The sequence below is a fragment of the Alternaria infectoria genome, assembly GCF_024043175.1.
Source record: "Alternaria infectoria strain BMP 0036 chromosome Unknown scaffold_52, whole genome shotgun sequence".
In the NCBI taxonomy this organism is placed as follows: domain Eukaryota; kingdom Fungi; phylum Ascomycota; class Dothideomycetes; order Pleosporales; family Pleosporaceae; genus Alternaria; species Alternaria infectoria.
The window spans coordinates 7,949-33,814 of NW_026250741.1; the positions used below are offsets into that span (position 1 = coordinate 7,949).

At 52.9% G+C, this 25,866-nt stretch overlaps 7 protein-coding genes across 7 annotated transcripts; 2 read left to right on the forward strand and 5 right to left on the reverse strand.

The window, feature by feature from the left end:
• Nucleotides 1-389: 389 nt before the first annotated feature.
• On the forward strand, nt 390-1,993 carry J4E92_011016 (uncharacterized protein; the record flags this gene model as incomplete). Its single annotated transcript, XM_051502349.1, has 3 exons — nt 390-637; nt 693-920; nt 973-1,993. The coding sequence occupies 3 exons, from the start codon at nt 390-392 to the stop codon at nt 1,991-1,993; spliced, it is 1,497 nt and encodes a 498-aa protein (XP_051347419.1).
• Nucleotides 1,994-7,739: 5,746 nt separating this feature from the next.
• On the reverse strand, nt 7,740-8,676 carry J4E92_011017 (uncharacterized protein; the record flags this gene model as incomplete). Its single annotated transcript, XM_051502350.1, has 4 exons — nt 7,740-7,768; nt 7,828-8,185; nt 8,252-8,559; nt 8,613-8,676. The coding sequence occupies 4 exons, from the start codon at nt 8,674-8,676 to the stop codon at nt 7,740-7,742; spliced, it is 759 nt and encodes a 252-aa protein (XP_051347420.1).
• A 2,147-nt stretch (nt 8,677-10,823) lies between these two features.
• Nucleotides 10,824-11,945, forward strand: J4E92_011018 (uncharacterized protein; the record flags this gene model as incomplete). The annotated part of the gene is made up of 4 exons (XM_051502351.1): nt 10,824-10,859; nt 10,914-11,249; nt 11,316-11,446; nt 11,510-11,945. The coding sequence occupies 4 exons, from the start codon at nt 10,824-10,826 to the stop codon at nt 11,943-11,945; spliced, it is 939 nt and encodes a 312-aa protein (XP_051347421.1).
• Nucleotides 11,946-12,684: 739 nt separating this feature from the next.
• J4E92_011019 (uncharacterized protein) lies at nt 12,685-14,805 on the reverse strand (the record flags this gene model as incomplete). The annotated part of the gene is made up of 1 exon (XM_051502352.1): nt 12,685-14,805. One exon carries the CDS (start codon nt 14,803-14,805, stop codon nt 12,685-12,687), a length of 2,121 nt encoding a protein of 706 aa, XP_051347422.1.
• A 2,430-nt stretch (nt 14,806-17,235) lies between these two features.
• On the reverse strand, nt 17,236-20,418 carry J4E92_011020 (uncharacterized protein; the record flags this gene model as incomplete). Its single annotated transcript, XM_051502353.1, has 2 exons — nt 17,236-18,337; nt 18,386-20,418. 2 exons carry the CDS (start codon nt 20,416-20,418, stop codon nt 17,236-17,238), a joined length of 3,135 nt encoding a protein of 1,044 aa, XP_051347423.1.
• A 665-nt stretch (nt 20,419-21,083) lies between these two features.
• J4E92_011021 (uncharacterized protein) lies at nt 21,084-22,393 on the reverse strand (the record flags this gene model as incomplete). The annotated part of the gene is made up of 5 exons (XM_051502354.1): nt 21,084-21,232; nt 21,291-21,822; nt 21,873-21,967; nt 22,021-22,154; nt 22,290-22,393. The coding sequence occupies 5 exons, from the start codon at nt 22,391-22,393 to the stop codon at nt 21,084-21,086; spliced, it is 1,014 nt and encodes a 337-aa protein (XP_051347424.1).
• Nucleotides 22,394-22,981: 588 nt separating this feature from the next.
• J4E92_011022 (uncharacterized protein) lies at nt 22,982-25,637 on the reverse strand (the record flags this gene model as incomplete). The annotated part of the gene is made up of 2 exons (XM_051502355.1): nt 22,982-25,048; nt 25,098-25,637. 2 exons carry the CDS (start codon nt 25,635-25,637, stop codon nt 22,982-22,984), a joined length of 2,607 nt encoding a protein of 868 aa, XP_051347425.1.
• Nucleotides 25,638-25,866: the final 229 nt, after the last annotated feature.

Here is a 25,866-nt window from a genome sequence, read left to right on the forward strand (position 1 = left end):
CGCCCGCATATACACAGCCCCTCGTCTATCCCACCTTCCCGTCCATCTCGCATACCACACAGCAAGAGAACACTGCCTACGACTGATCCTGTGCCCTGACGTGCAACCACGACCACGCCGTACGGTCCACTTTCCACTCTCGCTAAACTACTTCATCTTCCTCTTGAAAAATGGCTGGTCCCGGTGGAGGCCCTTCAAGGCGCAGCCATACCAAGTCCCGAAAGGGCTGCAAGACGTGCAAGAGGCGGCATATTCGCTGTGATGAAACATTCCCGCAATGGTAAGCACCAACATCTCTTTGTCCACGACTCATGTGCTGACTTTATACCAGCCGCAACTGCACCAAGCACCAGGTTCGCTGCGACTACATGGACAGTCCCACTGCCATGATGCCAGAGTCTCCCCAGTCTCCTCAGCAGCCCAACCTGCTCTGGACGCCCGAGATCGAGGCCACCATCGAACTCTGGAGACAGACGGGAGAGTTCCCTTTCCCCGAGCTCCGAGTATACCCACAGCCGCAATGGCGCGCCTTGACGACGGTTGACCTCCGTCTGGTGCACCATCTTGCCTCTATTTCGAATGAGATGTTCAGAAACAGGACTTCAAAATCGACCCTCTGGACCGACATGATGCCCAAGTACGCACCTACCACCCCAAGCGACTACGCCCAAAAGCAACACTAACGTTTCTAGATTCTTGAGCATAGCCGCAACCCATCCATTCGTTATGCACAGCATCCTCGCCTTCTCTGCCTCGCACCTGGCCTGGATCTCTCAATCAACCGAAACCCGAAACCTCGCATTCCATCACGCAAGTCTTGCTCTCAAAGGCTTGCACGACGGCATCACCAACTTTACCAAGCACAACTCGGACGCTGTACTTGCGGCGTCTCTCCTGCTTGCATGGCAGGCGACAGACTGGTAAGGACTACCCGAATCTATTGGGGTAATCAAAACTGACGCAGTCATTTAGGCGAGGCTGGGCTTCTTTAGTCACAGGCACGAAGACTGTAATCCAATCCATGCAGCCCTGGAGGCATGAGTCTCTATTCGCCGACTACATTGCAGAGCACACGCCTATGCCAAACCGACACTTTATGAACCCGATCAGTACCCCGATATCGCCAGAAGCACGAAGAGAGCACATGAACGCCCTTGTCGATATCCACGCCTCCCTCCAACGACTACAGCCCTACCTCACGCGCAACGAACAGGAATCGAAATGGGTGGACCAACTCAAGGGCTACCTCGACCGCCTGCGATCGTCTAACCAGCCGCAAAGCCCGGAGGAACAGTTTAACCAATTGTATGCATTACGGAAGTGGTTGTTCTGGGTCCCCATTTCACTTCTAGCTGCGAAGCGTGGAGACGTCAACGTCCTGGTTGTTCTGGCTCACTTCTACGCTACTGCGCTAGCCTTGGAGCCAATGTTCCCGGATGTTGCTTCTGTCTTTGTCGCGGACCTTTCCCTTCGCCCATTGGAGGAAATAAATCAGCTGGTGCAGAGTTTCCAAGACCCTCGATACGATGCGCGCATGCAGACCATGTCCTATCTGGTGCAATTTCCTATCGACATGGTCTCGTCTTATAAGACCCGGCGAGAATGGTCTAGACAACAGATGACATCTATTTCGCCGATGCAGCAGCAGTCGGCCTACGCACTGGAGAGCATCAACCTGGACCTGGAAAACCACATTGCACAATACAGCTACGGCCAGAGCCTGTCTCCCGCCTTTGCGCCATCACCGCTCACGTTCCTTCCCCATGGCATGGCTTCTGCACCGACGTCACCGTACCTCGAAGTCCCGCGATCTGGCACCGTCGACACATATGGCACAGCTAGCAGCTACGCATCGTCGAGCAGCTATGCGTCTCCGCTGGGGTCGCCTGCAGCGCTGCTGCCGCCATACTCGGCCCCACAAGAGCATGCATTCGCATTCGGAATGCAATCTGGTTATCCCAGCGGGTTCGTGGCTACACCTATCTGGACGTGAACGACGCGCTGAACGATCCCCCAGGAACCAAATGACTACTCCGATGCAGATTGTCGCTTCTCAATCACATACTCCTGCGCTGGACGATGTAGACGACAAAGGCCAGGCGTCCACTGCGGGGTACCTTCCCAGCCAGTACAACCACGCCTGAGAGCACCATGACGGCGGAAATTCGAGGAACCATGCGGACGCAACGAAACCTGACATCCGCCCGGCCCGTCCTCGCTGTATCCACAGGTGTGCGAGACGAACAATTTCCGATCGATTGATCTCTGTCAATCATGACACCCGAGTCGGACCTATGACATGCCACCACTGGCACGGTGCTGTGGCTTCCGCCGTAAGCCGTTCGCGGTTTGGCTGCTGCGGCGCTTCGGCGCAATATCCGGAGAGACGCAAGGTGGACGGAACAACAAGTGGACATGTTTCGCACCAACATGCAACGCGCGCATCGTCCCCTGTTATGTCAGCCGCAGTTGGACCGGAGTTCGCTACATTGTAGGAAAAGGCGCATCGAGCTGCGGGACTGATGCCCGGCGTGGAGGAAGCCTGACGAGGCTCTCACAGAACGCCACATAACGACATAACGGAAAGCTTGCATAGCGCAGCGAACGAACAACCACTCTGAGGGAAAACGTCTTCCTCATTGAGCGTCGTCCGCACTTCCCCGAGTACAGAGAAGAGCAAGGATACTTAGGCACCAGCTAGATAGCAATGCACAGAAGAATTAAGGTTGTCCAACACTGTCCTAGTTTCTCAGCCCTAGTCCTAGTTTCTCCATGTGATGGCCAGGGTCTGCCCTGCATGCTCGCGTGAAAGATGGACAGGTCAGCTACCAATTTTAGCCATCTGCCGCCAATCAAGACCGAATCCCCCACCATCGCTTCCCATTATCAATTATCAACCCAGCACTGCGGGTTTACGTACAAGCATGTTGCCGACAATGCAGTCTCGATTCAGCGCAATAGTTCTCTTCAATGCCGCCCAAGACGTAACTCCCAGGTTTTCCCGGCTGGGTAACCCTGACGAAAGAAAGAATAGTTAAGGATCAAAAGACAACGGCCGCGCTAAGGTATGACCTACAGCGTACAGTAGGCTCGAGCTTGATGTCATACCAGTGCGCTGGATTTCGCTTTTCGCGGGTAGCGGGATAGGATTTGCTGCTCGCCTAGCCTGGCTAACGCGTACGAATCGTCACACCGTTCTCTCACCAGCCACGCACACATGCTGTCTGCGCCAACCTTGTTTTGTGTGGGATTGCGAAAATGCTGTGATGGCTGCACCGCCACAGAATGCTCCGGCTTGGCGTACTATTTGTTGGTGCAGAGACCGGTCAACGTTAGGGAGATAGGGCTGATATGGTGTGTTCCAAGGGACTTGCGCATCACGATGTCGATTGGTCGTTTTTGCGTGCGGCGTCAGGCGTTTGGAGGATTCCAATGCATAACCATAACGACAACAACGGGAGCGGCATCCATGTCAGCCACAGCATGCAAAGTGGAAGGTGCAAGCGAAGTTCCTATGACTTTCTCTCGCAATTATTCCACTTTCTCGCTGCCTTTCCCCATTTCCATCGCCAGCCCATCACACACTTGCCGTCGCAACACTTGCTTGTCAATAAGAAGGCTGCCTTCGGCTTTGCGATCCCAAAGCGGTTCACCGACAATTCCAGCACTTTGTTACGTCTTAGCTAATAGTGCTCACGCCAGGGTCTCCAGGGTTGTTCTTGGATTGGGACTGCGAGAACCATCTCCTCGGCATCTCGGTACTTGAGCTCTTACAAGGCATATCCATGGTCTGCCCGAAGAGCGCGAGAGAAAGAGAGCTACCCGGTAGTGTTGCAACTTGCAGGTGAAAATGTTTGGGTCGTCTGCTGGCCAGCTGCTTCAGACATCCCGGATAGCAGTTGCATCATGGGAGTCCGGCAGGTTGCTTAGCCGCGTCCCTGGTGTCGAGTTAGCGGAAGGACGATGGACCAGGGCAGGCGAGTAGAAACTCTGTGCGCACGCTTGCTTGCATCCCGAGGTCCTCTCCTCCCTCCAACAAACGCGCCTCCCAATGTGAGAGGGCGACCCACAAGAAATTTCCGCCGTTCCTGAGGGACGCTGTTCAAGCGGCTCCGCTCTCTTGGAACGTTTGGGCTCCGCTGTCTCCATCGCGCCCTACACGTTTTTTCTCTTCGATGGCCGCTCAGAGTCGGACGCCCAGGGCATGTCCTCCACTCTCCCGTGGCCCACGGCCTCCGTGTGTGGGCTGTTGCGGCGCAATTATGCCGAGATCTCGTCTCGAGGATGTGGAAATGGAGTAGGTTTGCATAAATGATCACTCATCACATCCACCAAAAGAATCGGAACTTTGCGAACTATCGAATGATGCAGATGGTTTTCCACTCGCCATAGTATCCTCTTGTTGCAGCACCATGACACTCCAAAATTCTGACCTGGCAGAACGCAACGGGCACTACGCCGTGGTGTACCAGCGAGCGCTGACTCGAGTCTCACTCGACGTTGGGTTCTTGGTTCACCGCACTTGGAATCCACCAACCACCGCCCGGGGCTCGGATCTGGCTTTTGTCCGGCTTCCGAAGGGAGAGGAGAAAACGTGACGGTGACGATCAACCACCAAACCAAACAAAAAAAAATGCGTGAGCTCGGTCGGCCGAAGGATGCGCACCTGCGCTCGCGCACCCTGCCAGCGCTCACGCACCAGCACCTGCAGGAAAGCAGATCTCTACTTTCTGACAGCCGTGCAGCAGCAGCAGCAGCAGCCCCCGATTTCTACTAATACCGAACAGGTCATTGATAATTTCTATTCTGGGGATCAAGCGTGCATGGGTGGGTGGGTGGGTGAGCCTCAGCGTGGTCATTGTCATGTCGAGCCGAGGCGGAGGGTCGGTCGGTCGCTGTAGGTACATCATGTACTGTGTGTACATGAACCTAGGCGTGATGAAGCCGAATGCTGGAGAAAGTTCCGAAGCCTCGACGATATGATCCGCGCGTACATAAGGGGTGGCTGAACGAAAGAACGAGTAGAGCCTCGCGTCTGGCACGGACACCAGAGCTGCGTTAGCCGTGTGGCTGGCCTGTCCCCGACTTGTGCACGCTGCTCAACCATCGCCATGGCGCGTTTTCGCGGAGAATGCCACGATGCCAAAGTTTGTTTTCCTCTGGTTCACACACCTCGGACAAGCACGATCCGATGGGTTCTGGCGTTTCTGGCGCTCTTCTAACGCCGCGTCGCATTGCCACGTTTCTGCGCAAAAACTTTGGAAGCGAAAGCCGACCGTCGACACTGCTAACTAAATAAGTTCGCGAAGACTAACACCCAACTGCCTAAACTCTACGTCGACCCCCAACCATCAGCTCTCGGAGACATCTCCTACACACACACACACCCTTTTCGCCCGCAAATCTGCCTGAACTGATTGCCGGACGGAGCACCCCACGATGTCATTATCAGTCGATTCCCGCATTCCTTCCTTCCGACCGCCCACGCCCACCTCCGATAACTGTTTAGTCCTGTATAGTCGGGGAGCTAAGCCTCACCTTGTATGCTTTCTGTGTCTCCAAACCCCCCAATTGGGGGTTTGGGGGAGGGACTAGGCTGTTTGCGGGCATATCTAAGACGGGGGGAGTTGACCCGCTGGATGGTAGATCTGCTGGTACTGTGCATGCGATGCGACTGCGACTGCGATTGCGACTCTGCTGTGCTACTATGTACTGCTATTATGGTAGTGAGGATGTTACGCTACGTGTGAGGTTGCAAAGGGATCAGCGAGTACACTGACACGTAGCGTGTGTATTTGAATATGCAACGCATATCGTGGCATCACAGCACTCGCACTCATGGCACCGCTGCCTTCGCTACTACTAAACACATCGATCCCAACTCGAACAACCCAACAGACACTTAGTGTCCACCGCGTGGCAGGCGTGAAACATAGTCTTCGAAGATCTTCCTACTCTGCATCTCGTACTAACACATGCTTTCTGATTCGTACATCGTACATCGACAAACCTCCCAAACCCAACAAGCCTTTCTCAACCCTGAGAAAACAGTGGAAACGCACGGCCTCCTCTCGGTCCTACATCCCTCGCAAGTTGGGCGAACTGCATTAGGTAACGTGACTGGGTGTCGTACGCGGTGTTGATCGCTTCGAACGCGACGCGTAGCTTCTGCACTGGCTTCTACTCGGTACCGTCATACATTCTCGTATTTACGGCACGTCCCATTAGCGCGGCGCTGCCATTAATGCATGCGTGAGGCTGAAAGTACGGTAGTGGAACGTGGATGTTGGTAGGGTAAGACTTTTTTATAACTCCGAAATACGAGGTTGGCGCGAAGTGCCGGTAAGGGACGCTGAGGGCGTGATTGGAGGGTTGAAGATTTGATGGTGGGGGGTTGTGTATATTTCTGGAGGTTGAATGGTAGGAGCTGAGACGTTAGTTTGGGGTTGTGGTTACGCTGATGCACCTAGGTAGCTGCACGTGCGAAATGCCATGCAAATTATTTCGAGCGATGATGGGATTGTTTGAGGTCTCGGCCGAAGAAGTGGTCGATGTGGGGTGCTGTCTTTGATACTTTGGTATGCGTATCTCTAGCTTCTGTAGAGAATTGCAAACAGCTTTTAGACGTGCTGTGAATGTATAGTTCTGCTTTGTACTGCTATACTTCTTGCATGCTGAGAACATGATGGTTGGAATTATAGTTAGTAACTGGCTACACGTGCTTCAATTCTTATGGGACATCTTGTCGGGGACATGTTGACGAGGAATGCTCTTCGGAAGCGCCGATGATGGACATGTATCCTGCCGTTTTCGTGTCCTTTTCTTCGACAGGGAGGAGTGAGTGCATGCCCATGCCCTGATCTTCGAAACGGCGGTAAGAGAAGGGATGGCTTAGCTGGACCAGCCTTGATACTGTTCAGACGGTGTCGAAGCAAGATTGCTTCGAAGAGTGAGGCATGTTCCATCTAGATTAGACTTGGGCGCGATGCTGTTTCTTTCCATTCTGATTAGGTTTGGATGCTCAGCACGTCTCGCAGACGTGGAGGAGAAACATCCTTCATCAATCCTACTACACATCACTCCCCTTCCCTTTCCAATCTTCCCCTACCATCTAACCAACTCTCCTCATCATTTCATCTATGTAGCCCAACTCCACTCATCCCACTCCTCCCTCCAACTCACCGGCTCAAGCGGCCCCTCAACCTCCAATATCTGACCCAACGCACACTCGTCAAAGCTAACCCTCTTCTGCTTCTCCAAGTAAAACACATCGTATCTTTCATGCATAGCATCTTTCAGATTGCGTACATTGCCCTCGGGATGCAATTTCTCCCATGGTCGCGTGCACACACGGCCTTTGCAACGCTTGAGTGTGAGGAGGAGGGCGTCGAGGCGGGCGGTGAGGGGGAGGATGGGGTAGGAGGTTATGGAGGAGGTGGATGTGTTGGGGGTGGGGGCGGAGAGGAGGTTTGTGAGTTGGTAGGGGTCGGTCTGCCATCCTTCATTAGTATCCACCTCCCCAAGCCTTGAGAGTAAAGATTGAGGAGGAGAGGGGAAGACAAAGAAAAAGAAAACTAACCTTCATATCATAAAGCTCCCACTCATTCGTACACCAAACCGTATAACTCAAATCATACTCCTCCCCCACCACCCTCACGCTCTTATACGTATTCTCCGCCCACACATCTCGCCCATAAAACACATTCCCCTCCACAAGATACTCCCCCCAAAACTCAACATTAACATGCTCGCTCTTCCCACCCCTTTCCTGCATCGCCCCCGTAACAGGAATAACCTCCCCGTCAAAGTCGTCCCGGGCTGGTATACCAGCGAGATGAAACAGCGTAGGCACGATATCCGTATGACTACTCGGTATATCCATCACTGCGCCTTTGGAGACGCCCGGGCCGCGGATGAAGAAGGGGATGTTGATGTCTTCTTCTATGCCGCAGGATTTGCCGGGTGGGAGCCGGTGTTGGCTGATGTGGAAGCCGTTGTCGGTTGTGTATATCAAGTAAGTGTTTTCCAGTACTTCGGGGTTTTGGTTCAAGCGGTTCATGATGGACTCGATGAGGTCGTCGACGGATTGGAGGGTTTGAAGGCGCGCGCGGTACCAGGCGTCGTTGTACGCGATTTCTGAGGCGTTGAGCGGGCGGAGCGTGGAGAAGTAGGATGCTGTTCCTGGCTGCATGGGGTGGGGGTGTTAGATGGGGGTGTGCAGTGCGGAGGGGAAGGGGATGTATTGTAGTACCTTGGAGGGATTGAAATTTGGTGTTCGGGGTACTTTTACGTCGGGGAAGAGATGCTCGTGTCGCTTTGCGGGGACGGGTAGGTTGAACTTTGTAGGGCGTGGGTTGGTGATTGTTTCTGAGTGGGGGGCTATGGGTGCGACGCCGAGGAAGAAAGGCCGGTCTGGTGCTGCGATGGCTTCGTCTAAGAAGGATACTGCGGCATTGGCTACGAGGTCGGTTGAGTATTCTCCAGGTGAGTTTCTGTAGACGTCGTGGTTACGCGTCATGGTTGAGTTGTAGAAGACGTATGTTCCGGGATCAATCAGGACTGCAGGTGTTAGTCGCTGGACAGCATCGCTGTAGTGGTACTGGGATGCTTACAGTCAGAACCATTCCAGCCGCTGGCTCGCGGTGCATCGTATGTGGAGGTGGAGTGTCCGTTCATCAGTTTCCCAGTGTAATACGTGTTGTAGCCCGCCTCTTGAAGCCACACGGGAAGATAAGCATCATTAAAACCTTCTTCAATGAATCTAGGATATCCGCCTGCTAGTAGTAAGTACAATTTCTAGCTTATTCCTTTAAGTTCGAAGTACCGTAAGGAGCTGAGACGTCCGTGACATTCGTGTTGTGAGCAGCTTTCCCAGTCAAGAGCGATACTCGCGATGGGCAACATAGTGCTACGGTGCAGAAATGCTTCTTGAACCAAGTACCTTCCTGCGCGAAGTGCTTTTGTACAGCAGGTTGGTAGTCAAGCGAGTTCAAATGTAAGTCTTGATCGTCGGTAATAATGAAGATGAAGTTGGGTTTGCTAGAGCGCCCAGCAAGAGCGGCTACGCTAAAGGAAAGTAACAGTAGTATTTGACTTGGAAACATGATTGCGTGTGAGAGTTGAGTTCTGCAAAATTCACAGTGTTGATATACGTTCGGATTCGTTTACACTCTGACGTATCTGGGTAGTCGCTACCCACGTCCATCGCGCGAAGTTGCAACTTCATTGCGTGCTCGGGAAGCAGACCAGGGTTCAGCACAGTCCCACTCACGATGCATACTAGTAGCCATAGCTGCCAATAGGACGGAGGGGAAAGTGATAACCGACGTGAATGGAATGGGGCTCTAGTATTGAAAGGAGAAAGAACCTGATAGTATGAGCTTGTCGTGAAGCAAGCTGAGGAGCGTGCTTCCGAACTATCTGCCGGTAGACAGCAGATCTACCTGTATACAGATATGACAAGGGAGAATTTGCAAGGAGATCTGAAATGATTAGAACTACTGAGTAAGGAGATCCGCCGGCCTTGCTCTAGCCATAAATTTGGATACGGTTGGAATGAAGTGGAACTTTGGAACAGTACCTAGGTAGACGTCATTGCAAGGCTGATGCATCGATTCCATGCTGTGGCCGCATCTATACAACATCGCCAAGACGTTTGTTCTGTAACACAAGAAGACAACCTTAATGTATTAATATAATCTATGTTCTATTTACTAAAGCGCTAGTCTAGAAGTAGTTTTTTTTATTTTATAATTTTATAATACTACTATCTACTTAAATAGAAAAGTACTATAAAAGCTACTAATCTAATTTTATTATAAAGCTTTATTACTACTATTTCTACTAGTTTTACTTTTACTTACGTGTACTATAAGCTAAAGCTAGTAACTACTTAATTTACTATCTTTTTTTTATATTTATATAAGTTTTCTAGAATTAACTTTTTATAATATATAAAAAATAGCCTTAAGCCTAGCTTTTTAAGTAAGGCTTTTAGTATATAGATTTTATCTACTTAATATATTTAGCCTAGAGCTATAGTAAATATTAGCGCGTACTTATATACTTAAATAAATTATATACTATTACTAAGGTTCTATAATAGTAGTATACTTATTTTTACTTTACTTATAAGCTTAAAGTACTTATATATTTATTTACTAATAGTATTAATATTAAAAATAGCTTTTATTAAAGTATTAGTATAGCTTAAAAGTTTACTCTAGAGTAATTAGTTAGAATTTAAAAAGCTAAGTATATTTACTTTTACTAAAAAAATAAAAAAATACTAATAATAATAGTAAGTATAAAAAGAGTCTTAAAAGTTTTAATTACTTATAATTATAATAAAGAAAAGAAAAAAAAAGTAGTAAAAAGTACTTTTTTATAAGTATTTTAAGCTTTAACTTTAGTTTTATATAAGCTATTATAAAACTTATTAAATTAACTTATTATATATTTATTATAAAGTTATTTTAGCTACTATAGTTAAATATAAAAATAACTATTTTAATAAACTTTAGTAAATTACTATTACTAACTTACTAACTTACTAATATATATACTTAAAGTCTCTTATAAAAAGACTTTAAATTTAAGCGCGAGCCTATAAGATCACGAGAAGACAATTCTATGAACACGAGCGATACCGGGTAGAAGGGTCAGCACATGGGACGACCTTGTTCACTTCCAATTCATAGTGGGGCATCGGAACGTTCCGAAGCGCGGGCCGAGGAGTTATTCCGGCGGCGCCTGTCGATGGCGTAGGTCCAAACACATCGACAACACACTCGCGCACCTCACCGCTCTGCCTTCACGCAACTATGTCGGGAGGCTGGAACACTATAGAGTCCGATGCCGTAAGCACATCTTCAACCTCCCCCAAGAAAACCGTATACTAACAACCCCAACAGGGTGTCTTCACATACCTCATCGAGAAGCTCGGTGTCAAGGGCGTAGAGTTCGAAGAACTCACCACACTCGAACCCTCAGACCTACAAGCCCTCGGTACACTGTACGGCGTAATCTTCCTCTTCAAGTACCCGACCGGCGAGAAACCCAGCGACGTACCGAAAGACGGGACGTACGACTACGAGGCGGCGAATAAGCTCTTCTTCCCTGCGCAAACGATACAGAATGCGTGTGGTACACAGGCGATTGTTTCGCTGTTGTTGAATAGGGAGGAGGAGGTTGATATCGGCAAGGAACTGAAGGAGTTCAAGGAATTCGCGGGGGACTTTCCGCCAGAGGTATGTGAAGTGAAGGCAGGGACTGACTGGATGCTTTGGATAGGAGGGGCTGATAAAGAGGCATAGCTACGAGGAGAAACACTGTCGAACTCGGATCTCATCCGCGAAACTCACAACTCTTTCGCGCGCTCTTCGCCGTTCGTCGACGAGACACAAAGGACGGCTACTGAAGACGACGATGTCTTCCACTTTATCGCGTAAGTCCCCTTCCTCCCTTCCCTATCACCTCTCACCCACAGTCCACTAATCCACACACCCAGCTACACATCCATAAACAACAAACTCTACGAACTCGACGGCCTCCAACCCGCGCCCATCCTCCACGGTCCCTGTACCCCGAGCGACTTCCCCAACAAAATAATCCCCGTCCTCCAACGTCGTATTGCGCGCTACCCCGCCTCAGAAATCCGCTTCAATCTTATGGCTTGCTGTCGCGACCTGCGCATTCGCGCACGCGAGATAGGCGACGAGGATGAACTCGAAGAGCAGGAGGACAAGCGCGCGAAGTGGCTATACGAAAACTCTCTGAGGAGACACAATTTCGTAGGCTTTGTTGGCGAACTGTTGAAGGCGGTTACGAGGGCGAAGTTGAATGAGGGCGAGGGGGCTTATGGGGCGTGGGTTGAGGATGCGAAGGGCAGGGCGGGGAGGAAGAGGGAGGAGTTGAAGAAGAAGGGTATTCAGCCTGAGGAGTAGGCGGTGGAGGGATTTGGGGCGGGTGAGTGGGTGGATATTGATGTGGCTTGGGGTTAGGTAGACGGGAGCATGGATGCTTGTGCATGATGATACTTGCAGAGCTCTATTTGATACAAACCTGATAATCACAAAGACTAGTCTATAGGGCTACTATGCTCCTTCCCTTGTCGAATGAACTTCAAAGCTAGGTCGAATATCTCCACGCTACACTGATATGCCTGCTATCCTCCATATATACACTGCTAATCTAATTCAGTGTCTGAAAGTCATCAAAACACACACAGCTCATGTAACACACCATAATATCATATCATATCTTCATTCTTCATATTGGTATATACTCCCCATATCCATATCCATATCCACATCCCCATCCCCATCCACAGCCACACCATCCAAGTCGTCGACCAACCCAACCCAACCCAACCCAACCCAACCATAAAGAAAGAAAAAAAAAGCGAAAGAAAAGGGATATCTTCAATCGAAACCGCTACATTACGTCATGAACATGAAACATGAAAGACATGGTATAGTATCGTGTGGTGTATGTATGCAAATGCAAACGCACATATATATGCATATAGATAGGTAGATGCTAGAGGCCGTGAGGGGTATGCGTTATAAGCTTCATAGAAAAGAGAAAAGGAGAAATATAACAAAGGACAAAGAAAAAGAGGAGGAAATATGCGGGGTGGGGAGAAGGCGATGGAGGAGGAGGAGGAGGAAGGCGAAAGAGCGCCTAAGCAGAAGCCGCGCAGTACGCAAGCGGAGCTGAGAAGACAGGCTCAACGTCTGGAGCGCAGAACGAGGTTTCAGCGGGTGTCTGGTTGGAAGCAACGACATCCGTCTTCACCTCAACCTCAGCAGCAGCGAGGGGAGTAGACTGCTCCACAACGACGTCGAAGAGCTCGAGGTCTACAGCGGGGCTGGTAGATATCTCTTCTTCCGCCTTGTCCTCGACAACAACCTCAACCTCAACCTCAGCCTTCACTTCCTCAGCCACAGACTCGATCTCCGGATCCGCAATCTCAAGAACCGGGACAGCAGTAGCAGTGGCAAACTCCGTAACCGTAAATGTAGAGTAACTCGTCGCAGTCATAGTAGCCGTAACAGCATTCATCATGGGCGCCGCAACCTCGGTGGGGAGCTCTAGCATCTGTGCCGACGCGGGTGCTTGCTGAGCAGCACGCATGTTCATCGCCATGTACGCAACCGCAACAGCCAGTAACAAGATAATAGAGTTGCGCTTGTCGCTGAGGAGAAGGATGATGTAGTTCTTCAGCAGCGTGCTGAGCGGTATTTGAGCCGCCGAGAGACGTGTGGCAGCTTCAGCGCTCTCCTGTTCCTTGATAGCAGTTTCCAGCGCACGGAGACGCTGGGCGACGGCGTCGGATTCAGCAAGGGCCTTGGCTTCGAGTTCAAGACGAACAGCCTCCTTCGCTTCGTTGAGCTTGAGCTGGAGGTCCTCTTCGAACTTCTTCCTCTCAGCTGCTTTCTCTTCGATGCTTCTTTGTAGAGCGGCGGCGGCCTCTTCGAAGCTCTTTTGTAGTTCGGCTTCCTCCTTGCGCTTCGCCTCGTTGGCTTCCTCTTCTAGGATCTTGGTCTTGACGGCGGCTTCTTGGATTTGGCGTTGCAGTTCGACGGTGTATTGTGCCTTGCGCTTGTCGGCTTCTTGCTCCTCCTGGGCGCGGCGCTCGAGCGTCTTGCGGACCTCCTCGGGGATCCAGGGGTGGATCTCGACGTCGCATCTTTCCATGTCGTTCCAGCAGGCTTGCCAGGCGGCGGCGCGCATCAGACCGTTGGCAGCGTAGATCTTGATGTCCCATTTCCGTGTGCCGGCACCGATGCCTTTGCCGGGCTTCTTGAGTTCGCGATGGCAGTCTATGCACATGCTGTGGTCGCCGTTGTGGGAGGTGTTGCTTCCTTCCGTCAGTGTGCCTCCACTCATGCGACTGCCCCGTCCGGTGTTCTCGTCGCCGACGCTCGCGACATCGTCCTCGTCTTCCCGCTCGTCCTCGTCCTCGGGTGGGACGAAGTGGCCGCACGGGAGCAGGCGGGGTGTTCTGAGCTCCAAGCTTTCCAGTATGCGTTCCTCGAGCAGGTCGTACTCGTCCCTGGGGTGCGGGATGAGAAGGCCGCGTCGCATCAGGATGATGTCCTGCAGCTTCTCCTCCAGCAGCTTGTAGTTCTCCACCAGCCAATCAGGCATGATCCTGGCCATGATGTCGTGCGAGTACGGTACCTGCATGGGCAGAATGGTAACATGCAACAGGACCAGCGGCGCCTGCTGCGGTGTCGGGGTCGGTCTCGGACTATGAGGCTCCCGTATGCTCCTTCTCCGTGAGCCGGTAGACTGTCTCGACATGTCGTGCTCTGATCTGCTGCTCCTGCTAGGTGTAGCCAGCTTGAAGGACCCTTTGAGTCGCTCTTGGGAGGTCTGGTGTGCGAGTGTGGGCGGCGGCGACGACATCTGCATGGCGCGGACAGACTCAGTATTCCGGAAGCGCGGACGTTCTTTGCGTGCTCGTGCACCGGCCTCGTTAGCGGGCAGGATGGGTTTCGAAGCTATCGACGACTCGGAGGGGATAGCCGAGACGAAGCTGTAGTGCGAGGACATGCGCTGCTGCGACCCCGGGCGCGAGGTGTAGGAGCTGCGGTAGGGCTGGGGCTCGTCGTCGGGCTCCTGTTGCTGTGCCAGCTCAATGCTATGTACAACGTCGTGGGCCATGGGGAACGAGCGTTCGGAGTGGTACGAGTCACTGCCGTCGAACAAGTCCGAAGGCGACAAGGGTTCGCGATCCTGTGGGTCTTCGTAGATGGCGAATGAGGTAAGGCCCGGCTGGGGAGACGGGTGGTGCATGGTAGTAGCCATATCGACCTTTCTTCCAACAATTCTTCGCAATGTGTAACTCAAAGTTTGTGAGATGGAACAATTGCAAGATAGATAGAATGGGAGGCCAGGGATCCCATCATCTGAAATTCATGGTGAGCCGAGGCGGCACCCGGTGGGGGTTGGCAGCGAGGTGGTTGGGATGGCTAGCGCGTGCGTTGTCGACGTGTCAAGAGCGTGCTGGAGTTTGTTTACACACCGACACTTTAGCGCCTAACCCCAAACGTACACCAACGGCCTCGCGCCCCATACTTTCCAACCCTTCCAGCATGGAGCCTTCGGATTTCAGTGGGTGACGCCCCGGTAGTGTTCCCGCCTGCATGCCTTTTTGAGAACCCTCGCCTTTGATAGGATCTGGATCTTCCTTCATGCGAGTACAGCCTCATTCTGCAGCATGTAACATGACTACTCAAAGATAGCCAGTACCCCACCACGAGACAGACCGTTGCACGCGCGCATGGCGACGACCAGAAAATCTTTGAGTCGCTGATTCACGTCTTTGTAAAAAGGTCGGTGTAGGAAGACGATCGCAGGTGGCACAAGCTCGTCAAAACAAAGAAGGGCTACCAATCTCACGATATATCGTTGACGCTTTCATCGATTCATCGAAGCTTCTTACCAGCCGCTTCATGTCCACGTATCGCTGTGCTGGCTCTGCGGCGGGGCACAGTCTACCCCTCCTGTTTGAACTAATTCCTCTTCGCTCGTAATTACCACAACCACGATAGCCAGCACATGCTGCATCAACTCACTATTCCAAGTCTGGCATACTCTGCCCCTCGCTGGCTTGAACTCTGCGTTTCATGGCTCCTATTTCACGCGTATAAGGGCGATTTCATCTACTCAAGCTGCTGGATGTCCAGGCAGTGGACTTGAGAGCTTCAAGCTTTCAACGTGCTACATGGGCACAATCAAGCAATGGATATCCCCATCTTACTGCAAGCGGCGTCTAGCATCTCATTACTCAACCGAGAACAATGAGCAGCCTTCCCGCGCCATCCATGACGAGACACTACAAGTACAGTCTGGTATTGCCTAGATCTTCAGAAGACAACAGATGGATTCACCAACTCAATCGCACTCCCAACTTCCTTCGCACTCGTAGTCTTCCAGATTGTCTCGGCTCTACCTCCGCCAGTATACTGACCATGACTCATACGCCATGCACCCAACATGCACAACATCACAACCCCCCTCCTCATCCCCAAACCCCATACCCATCATGCCACGAACAGCCCTCTTCGTAATCGACATCCAAGTCGAATTAGCGCAAAACGCAGCGACCGAAATACCACATGCGGAGCGCATTCGAGGAGCTGGAACGAGCATCCTGCAGCGAGCGCGTCGGGCCATCGATACGGCGTGTGAACAGGGCCGAGAACCAGGTTTGGAGATCGTATTCGTTCAGCATGAAGAGTTTGCTGAGAAAGGACCGCTGGTGAGGGGGAGTAAGGCGTGGGAGTTGGTGTTCAAGCCACGAGACGATAATAAATGGGAACGACTGGTAGAGAAGGATGTCCGTGAGTATTCATATTGTGTTTTTGTTTTCTCTTGACAAATGCGTTTAGGCGATACTTTCGAGTCCAACCCATCCCTTGCCGCCCAGCTGAAAAGCTCGGGTGTACACACGATAGTAGCCTTTGGCATACAAAGTGAATGCTGCGTCCTTTCGACATGCAGAGGTGCTCTAGCCGCTGGATTCAAAGTCATCTTGTTGCAAGGTGCGCACTCTACTTACGACTACGATGACAAGACAGCTAGAGAGGTTGAGATAGATGTAGAGTTGATGCTTGAGAGTGCGGGTGCTGAGGTAGAAGGATGGAAGGTGTGGAAGCCGGTAGCCTGATACTTGGAGTGGTTGCTCAGGTATAATCGGATAATCACGAGACGAGCGCGGATGCGAAGAGATCGAGCCTCCACCTCCACCCCTCCACCTCCCCCACCCACCCATGCTGAGGTGGAAGGCTGGAAGGGGTGGAAGCCGGTAGCTTGATACTTGGAGTAATTGTTCGAGATTGGATGTGATCGGATTATGATGAGATGAAGACGAAGTCAGAGAGATTCAGCCTCCACCTCCAGTAGAAGCCGATAACTTGATACTTGGATCAGATGCAAGAACGAACAGCCTCCACCTCCACCCCTCCGCCTCCCCTCCGCCTCCCCCACCCACCCAGGAGGTGGATGTCTCGCGCCGTGATCTACTAAACTGGAAGGTGTGTAAACCGATAGCTTAACATACCTAAGAGTGAGCAAACAGTGTATAAAGAGGCTCGTATCGTTGACTTATCAAATTCGCATTCGCATTCGCATTGATCATCTACTCACTTCATCGTCTATCACTTCCATCTCCTTCCCCCATCATACGAGCACATCCTGCCCTTCCTCTATCGTCATAAATATCTACAGCTCATCACTTCCCTCCTCTCTCTTCCCCTTACCTCCCTCCGCCACCAACCGATCAATAGCAGCCTTGATATCCTCCTCACTCGCCCCCTCTCCAATATCCAATTTCTTCAGCAACCTGCCCTTCTCATCCGTCACATCCCCCTCACCCCCCTCCTCACCAGTCTGACTCCCCACATTCTGCAACTTAATGCCATCAGCACTAAACCCCGCCTTCTTCAACGCCTCCTCCAACTCCGCTTGGCTAGGACCGCTCTCACCATCTGCAGCGGGGACATCAGTCTCCTTCGTCTCAGCCTTAGCAGATTTCTTCGTCTTGGTCTTCTTCGCCTTCTTCGTCTTGGGCTTAGCGGTCTTGGTCTTCGAGCTAGATTGGTTCGGGGGCTTGAAGTGCTTCATCTTCTTCATCATCATGTCCATGACGACGTCGTCTAGCTTCTTCTTCTCGGCCATGATGTCCTTGACCGTAAAGACGGGATCATCTGTGGGGCCGAGTTCAGCTTGCTTGGCTTCGTTGTCGTCGAGCCAGACTTGTGCTTTCTGTGCGTGCTCTTGGACGGTCTGGAGGTCGGATTCGGTGTAGATGGTAGGGACTTCGGTGATCTCAGGCGCGGCGGGTGTGTCAGCTTCTTCATCGAGCTCGTCCATGGGGTCGGTGGAAGGTGAGGCGGAGGCGTCAGCGGAGGCCTTGGAGACGGCTTCGCTGCTCTTGGAGCTCTCGGCAGATTGCGTCTTGATCTGGCTGTCGACTAGTTGCTCGACTTCCTTGATGTGGGCGATGGTGTCTTTGAGCTCTTTGATGGCATCGGGGCGCTTGGAGGCCTCGTCCTTGCGCTTCATCACTGGGTTGACAATGTTCTCGAGTTCCTTGAGCTTGCTCCTGAGAGTCTTCTCGTCGGCATCGGCACCACCGGAGTACATCCAGTCTGACGCGGCGCTGAGGGTCTTTTCGAGTGTGTCACGAACGGCAGAGGTGGAAGCACCGATGAAGGATTCGTCCTCGAGATAGTCGCGAGCGCGGTAGGTGAAGGCTTCAAGCGAGTTCAAGACCTCCTCGCGGGTGCGGCGAGACTTGTCAGATGAATCAAAAGCGGCGAGCCTGTCGACGTTAGTCTTTGAACGAATACAACAAAGCTCACAGACTCACCTGTCCTGCATCCTCTTCATCTCCTTACGAGGGAACTTCTTGTAACCCAGCTGCTCAACATCATACGTAATTGCCGACCTAACAGTCTTGATCTTCTTCTCTCCAGCCTTCGCAGCATCAGTGCTCTCAGCACCTGCGGAAGACGAAGACGACGATGACTTGGAGGACTTGGAGGACGAGGCAGATGAAGAAGAAGAGCTCTCGCCCTCCTTCAACGGCTCCTGATCCTTCTTGCCACCCATACCAAACAAGTTCTTGACACCATCAACAATGCCGCCCTTGACCTCCTCACTCTCAGTCTCGCAGGTAACCCACGCAGACAAGACCTCAGGAGTACCAGTGACAGGGCTAAGCCTAACCTGAACGTAGTTGTTGAAGCTGTCGCGCTCGCACTTGTTCTCGTTGATCATGTGAGTAACAACCTTAGTCAAGTTACCGCTCTGGAAGTGAAGAGTAGGCTCCTTGGACACCTCGCCGTTAGCGCTAGGAACAGCCTGGTACATGGTGAATTCGAACTCGCCCATGAAGTTGAAAGGCAGGTCCTTGGTCGCGCCAAGCTTTGCGTTGGGAGTGAAGATCTTCTGGTCGCGCTCCTTAAGGTTGAGCATGTACTGGTAGCCGTGATTGTAGCCCTGGGTGTCCGAGTCGCGGATCTCCTTCACGCGGAAAGACGGGCTGAGACCAGCGGCCTTGAATGCAGCGCCGAATACGGCGGCCTCGTCGGCGTTGACGTTTGCCCTGATCTTGCTCTTGCCAGCGACTGCTTCGAGACGGGCCTGGACAAAGGGTGTGCGGCTCGCGCCACCGTGGACGATGACAGAGTCGATATCAGCGAATGTAAGGCCAGCAGCTGTGAGAGCCTGGTTGATCGGTCCATCGATACGTTTGGCGTAGTCGGCAGTGAGCTCCTCAAACTTGGTGCGAGAGAGCTTATACTTGAAATCGACATCCTCGTAGAAGCTCTCGAAGAAAGAGTTAGTTTCCTTGTTAGCACTGAGCATCTGGCGAACCCTCTCAGCCTCCTTGAAGAGCTTCGCAGCGGTACGTCCATGGCCCTTGACCTTGTCGGCGGTGAAAGAAGCGCTCTTGGCAGCTGGAAGCTCAACAAAGGTAGCCACCATGTCGTCGACGATGAGCGAGTTCATCGCATCACCTCCAAGCGTGCGGTCCCATCCAGCGCCCATGACCTGAACTTCTTGGATAGTCTTGTTGCGCCTGCCAACGTCCTTGACAGACCTGCCCTGGAACTTGAGAACAGTAGCCGACAAAGATCCAGCGCCCATGTCAAACACGAGGTTCGTCTCCGGCTTGCCGTCCTTTGTAACGTCGGGGAAGGTCCTGCCAGTAGCGTAGTTGAGACCAACAGCCAGACCATCAGACACAACGCTGAGCACCTTGAGACCAGCCAGACGAGCAGCAACCTCAAGTGCGCGCCTCTCGTCGACCGTGTAGAAAGCCGGAACCGTAAAGACAACGTCCTGGATATCGTAGCCCTTGCCCGCCATGGCCTTTGCGTTCTCCCTGACGTTCTTCAACTCCATAGCCAGTAGCTCCTCAACCGTGTATGATTTGTCCTCAGCGAAGACGCTGCTCACAAAGCTAACCGTGTTGCGCTTGTCCGTTCCTGCAACCTCCAACGCAGGGTATCTCTCCTTGTACGTGCCCACGATATCGCTCTCACTCGATACACCAAGAAGGTGCTTCAGATTCGGGTATACATCGCCCGGGAAGCGTCCCTGGAGCGCAATCGCATCGCCGCCGTAGAAGCGCTCGGGGAAGGAGCCCGCAGGTAGGGCACCGCTCTTGGAAGGCTTGAAAGCGACGGCTGACGTCTCTTTCCGTTTCGAGTCTTTTGTCAGGACGATTTCGAGGGGAACGCCAGGCTTTACGAGCGCGGCTTTGATGTATTCGGTGCCTAGGTCTACGCCGATGACGGCTGAGGCGGCGGAGGCGGTCGTCGAGAAGAGGAGGAAGAGACCGAGGAGCATGGCTCCCGGTGAGAGGTTGCCTCTCCGGCGTCCGGGTGGCGCCATGATGTGTTGTGTGGTGCGGAAAGTGAAAGGTGTCGTTAACGGCAGGCGTGGAGAGGTTGTGGTGGGATGTGCGTGCTTCGCCGCGGGGAAGAAGTGTGAGAGGTTATACGTTGCAGTAGAAAACCTCGATAGAAGAGAAGAGAACGACTGGGAATCTATCCCAGAGAAAAAGCGGTGAATAGGTTGTCGGTCGAAACCGTGGTCCTTTGAGTGTTGAAATGCGAGGGCGGTTTCGTAGTAATGTACTTGGATCGAGCTACCCTGTCCCGGACTTATTTGACACCTGGTCTTTCTCCAAAGGACACTTTGACGTTATAGCATCAACGCAACGTCACATGTAGAGACGGTCGTTTGATGAAAAGCTTAATTCACTGCTGCCTAACACTTCTTTTGGATTGAGGACATTTGGTCTTATCTAGTAATCGTGTCGAGTCCTCTGTATGCCCTTCGAGATCCTTTGAGCAATCTGGCCAATCACAGCGTCAGGAAAACCGTCTTCGCCGCAATGCAGCAGCGCGACCACGTCCTACGCCTGCTTGCAGCAATGTTCGACTGCGTCTGATGCCTGCAGCATGGCATATACGCCTGAAGCATTTCACACAATAGTTCTGTCACTGCTGTTCATATATACAGCCACCGTGTTCTCTTGCCATACTACCGGTCCATCATATCCCACGGTTAAACTCCACCATGCCATCCTTGCCACCGCGCTGATGAAACTCGGGTTCGAGCGACTGCGCACTGACAGCCTGGCGTTGCGGGAACGCAGCGAGCGCAAGTGGCAGCGCAAAAATGGATGTCGTGAAAATAAGTCCTGCCTGCGCGTTAGCTACCTATGTATCATCCTACAAACACCTTTGGTATTGACTCACCCAAATTCACCGGCGTCACCATCCTAGGCCTCTGCTTAAGCCATTCTGTCTTCTGCAGCTTCACAAGCAGGAGAGGCGGTAGCACCATGATAGGCGTCGCATTGAGCACGCGACTCAGGGCCGTCTCTCCCACAGCAAGTGTAGCTGCCTTCTTGCTCTTGCCCAGTGGCTTGACCTCCATCTCTCCCGTGTCGACCCTTTTTCGCTCAGCTTCCGATAGCGCGGGGTACACGTCGATGCCTTGCCTAATCTCCTCACCGCGCATGAGGAACACGTTCAGCGCACCAGCTGTAGCGACAGCCGCGAAAGGTACCAATCGCCCGGCAATGACTTTCGCGTTGGGCGACAGGCTCTTGAGGCGGGGTACCAGCGCGTTGAGACCGAGTGCGACACCACATGATGCGCTGACGGCAAGGAGGTAGGATTGGACGATTGTTGACGTAGAAAGCGGGATCGACTTGTTCGCGTTGGAGAAGTTGATTCCGACGTTGACCGACTGGTTCGTGACTTGCCATCCTAGTGTGCCCGCTGTCTGTACGCAATTAGTATGTCGCTCATTCCTAGTGTGAAGGCTCCTCGTACCCCAAGACCCGGTGTAAGCATACCAGCCGTCACAACCAAGTTGGTCAGGACGAAGGATGACATGCGGAAAGGCAGAAAGACTGGCTGGCCCGTGTCTTCACTCTGTCAGCGTCTCTCCCTCATTATGCGATCGCGCCGGTTGTAGTACCTGGGTGTATGGTAGAATCGATTATCTTCTTCGCATTCCACAGCTCGGGCGTCATCTCTGGTATCTTGCCCGTCTTGTACGCGGTAACAAGTTTCTTTGCATTTTCGAGGCCGGCCGACGACGTGAGAAGGGTTCTGGCGTGTGCTGTTAGTTATGACTGTATACTGGATATAGAGACATAAACAAGCGATGAAAGCTCAAGGTCGTGGTACTCACCACACCCAGTATCCCCAACGAAACGTTGTCACCCCATGCGCGCAGTGTCTCACCTCGGATCTGATATGTTTGCTGAATGCTGCACGCGACCCCAGTACGTCCCTAGATTGTACTGCGAGACTGGCAGGTCGCGGTTTCCCGGTAGCGAGGACGTCATGTTGACAGAATCTGAAGGTGTGGAAGCCGCGATTGAAGCTTCCTTGCTTCAACGGCATGCGAGTTTGCAACGGTGAGTGTTCGTGTGGGTAAATGTGTAGGGCGCGACGATATCGGCGATAATGCGAAGCGGGAACTAGCGACAAGCTCCACAGCTGCGATAGGTACGATGCAATAGCCAATTCAGACATGAGGTGTCACCAAGATATCGAAGACCAACCTCTAGAGAAATGGCACATTTTTCAACATGAAGATTCCATAACGATGACTTCCACCTCCGCCCCTCCGCCTCCCCTCCGCCTCCCCTCCGCCTCCCCTCCTCCTCCCCCACCCACCCTTAGCGACATGCGCGATAGCTGCGATAGGTACATTTCATCCATGGATATGCCATTTCTATATATCGGGCTCTAAATCCAGCCTCTACATTATAGCATCTGCGCGCATACATGCGATATCGCTCCAAATCATTAGAAGAAGCCCGCCAATGCTGCCTCCAGTATATGCCGAACGTGAACATTATGAAAACACGCGCTTTTATGCATCAAACCCGCCCCAATCAACCCATATCCCATCCCTCATCGTCGACACCTCATTTCTTCTTCTTGTTCTTCTTCCCGTTGTCCGACGCCGACGTTCCTAATATATCATCGAAAGTCTTGTTAGGATCGTGATTGCTCGCGGGCCTCAAACTCGGGCTGCCCATTGGCATCGGCGGCGCAACACCAGGCGGCAGCGGCAACGCCTCCAACCCCAAATTCATAACGCTTTCCCGCCTTCGATCCGGGCTCTGACTCCGCGCACGAGCAGCCGCACCAGGATCAAGAAGACCAGGTGGCGGCGGTAACGGGCTCGCATTCGCATTGAGTTCCTGCATCGCGGCGTTGAGCAGAGTATCGTCTGCAGCCCACTGCTGAGCTTTCTTCCAGCAGTGCGAGCGGCGGAACGTGCCTTCGACGCCGTGCTCGACTACGTCGGTGGGTAAGGACACGACTTGCGCGCCGCCTGCGACTCCGAACCAGGTTCGCGAGCGGGTTGTGTCTTCTCGGGCCCAGGGGACGCCGCTGCGTGGGACTTCGCAGAGGAAGTATTCTACGCCTTCGGTGAAGCGCACGCCGGGTGCGTCGACGACCAACATGGGTAGGGACTGGATTACGGCGTATAGGAAGAGCCATTGGCCTGATCGCATGTCCCACATGTCGTCCATGTTTGAGCCGGTGGCTTGTTTGAACTCGAATGTGCGGAATGCTTCTAGGAAGGGTGTTTGTTGCTCGGCATCGGCGTTGTGGGATTGCTTCAGTAGCTTGGCGACTTCGTCTTTGTGCAGCTTCTTTCCGCGCGCCTTTGCGTCTTTCTTCGCGTCGCCGGTCTTCGCGTTCTGTGAGATGGGGTAGAGTGGTAGGTCAAAAGGAATTGGTGGCGCGACTGGTGGTGTGCTGCGGTCGTATTCGCTCAGAACCTTCCTCAGCGCACGCGCAACAACGGATTCGATGTCTGTTCCTTCGTCTTCTGCGATAAAGCCGTCCGCAGTGCGATTCGTCAAGTTCTTCCTATCCACGAGGAGATCATACAGACTAGCCATGTCGCGATAGATCTCTAGTAAGACCAGTCGGTTAAGGCCACTTGTAGTCAGGTTGTTCTTCTTCGACTTGGCTTTTGGTAGCCATGAGCCGTATTTGTGCCTGTAGTAGTCCATGACGAAAGACTTGATAGTCATAAAGGCAGCCCTCCACTTCTTGAAGCTGATGACCTTGCCCTCGCTTGCCATTGCGCTGTTCATAATGCCAGAGAAGATATGCGGAAACTCAAAGTCCTTGAGCTTGTGATTGATGGTTTGCTCGCGGTTTTCCAGATCCATAGCAGCTCGGGCAAGTCGCGTAGAACTCTTTGGGCTGATCATGCCAAATTTAGGCGAGTCGAGTTCTTTGACGCTGTTGTACTTTCCGGCAGCGTGGACGAAACCCTCGGTGTATAGTGCCATCGAGCGCAACTTCTCTCCTAGCACAATGGCTTCTATGGTCTTCTCGCGGCTGTGGCGGACGTCTGCGAGGGTCAACTCGTCAACATAGCAGTCAAAGCTCGACGCAGCGACCTCGCCAAAGGTGGACCCGTCGACGTTGGAGAAGGCATAGTGCGACAGTATGTCTCCTATCCGCAGGAAGATGTCGAAGATGTCTGAGTGACGCTCCGTAGCGACCAGCGACTGTCCGATGAGGAAGGCGAAGAAGTTGCGGTAGGTGACCAAGGTGTCGGTATCGTTTGCGTCGAGCCGAGGCTCGTGAGGGGTGATGGCAGAGTCGGAGCTCAGGGAGATGGGCATGTACAGATGCTTCTCCGTGTACTCGTCCTCCAGGGCGTCGCTGAGCGCTCTGGACCCCTTGGATATGGATTCATCCGAGCTTCCTATCTGGCTCTGGTCAGGCGATGCAGTCCGCGACTGTTCGCCAAATGGCTCCCGTGACACGCGTCGCGATGTGCGGTCGGCCAGGTCGAGCGGGGGCACGTTCGCGTCGCTGTAGAGGCTGCCGTGGACGAGGCGGGTGAGCAGGTGCGATGCTGCGTATACGGAGGAGTCGATGCGGAAGGAAGGGCCCTTGTCGGAGGTGCGGGGGAAGAGGTAGACAAACGTGTCTCCAGCGTCGTCCCAGAGTTCAGGGACCTTTCATCTTGTCAGCGTTGGTATGATATTCTGAGCAGCCGCAGACTACCTTTTCGCCGTTCAGCAGAAACGTCAGGTTGTATGGCACCTTGCCCTTGTGTCCGACGATCCATGCCAGCGGACTCGCATTGCCTTGTGGTGCGCCTGACGCAGCGTCTACTCCCTCAATGCCGCCGGGTGGGCCGCCAAAGAGACCGCTCTTCCTGCGCAGCTTCTTCAACTTCCCTTCGGAAGGGTCTAAGCTCGGCGTTCCGGGTCGGCTACTCGCTGGTGACGATGCGCGCGACGGCACCTCCAGCGGCGGCGGTGGCTCGAGGGGCTCAAGATCGGCAGGCACGACCGGCTGGATGGTGGGGTTGGAGAGGGACACCGCGCGTGGTGACTGAGCGGCGGGCGGAGGATATTCGGGCGTGAGGTGTGTCGCTGAAGAGAGGCGGTTGCGCACTTTGGTCAAGCGGCTGCTGGACTCTGATGACGCAGGGGTTGGGCTCAACTTCGCATTGTTCGTAGACCCTGACGGCTCGGACGACCCAGACGATCCGAACAAACTCGACAGCCGACGAGCGGACTTCTTCTTGTCTCCCAGCATGGCGAGGCGATCTAGTACTTGTCTATGCGGCGCGAAAGAAGCAAGAGTTGGGGTGTCGTGAAGCGTAGGAAAATATACTATGCGCGCCGCAACATGGGTTTGACACAACAGCAAACACGAGCACCACACATGCAGGGCCCCGGGCACCGGTCAGTTAGTATATGTCGAAAGGGACTGAAAAGCTTAGTGAAGGGACTAGGTGTTTAGGTGATCTATATTTGAGCTGTCG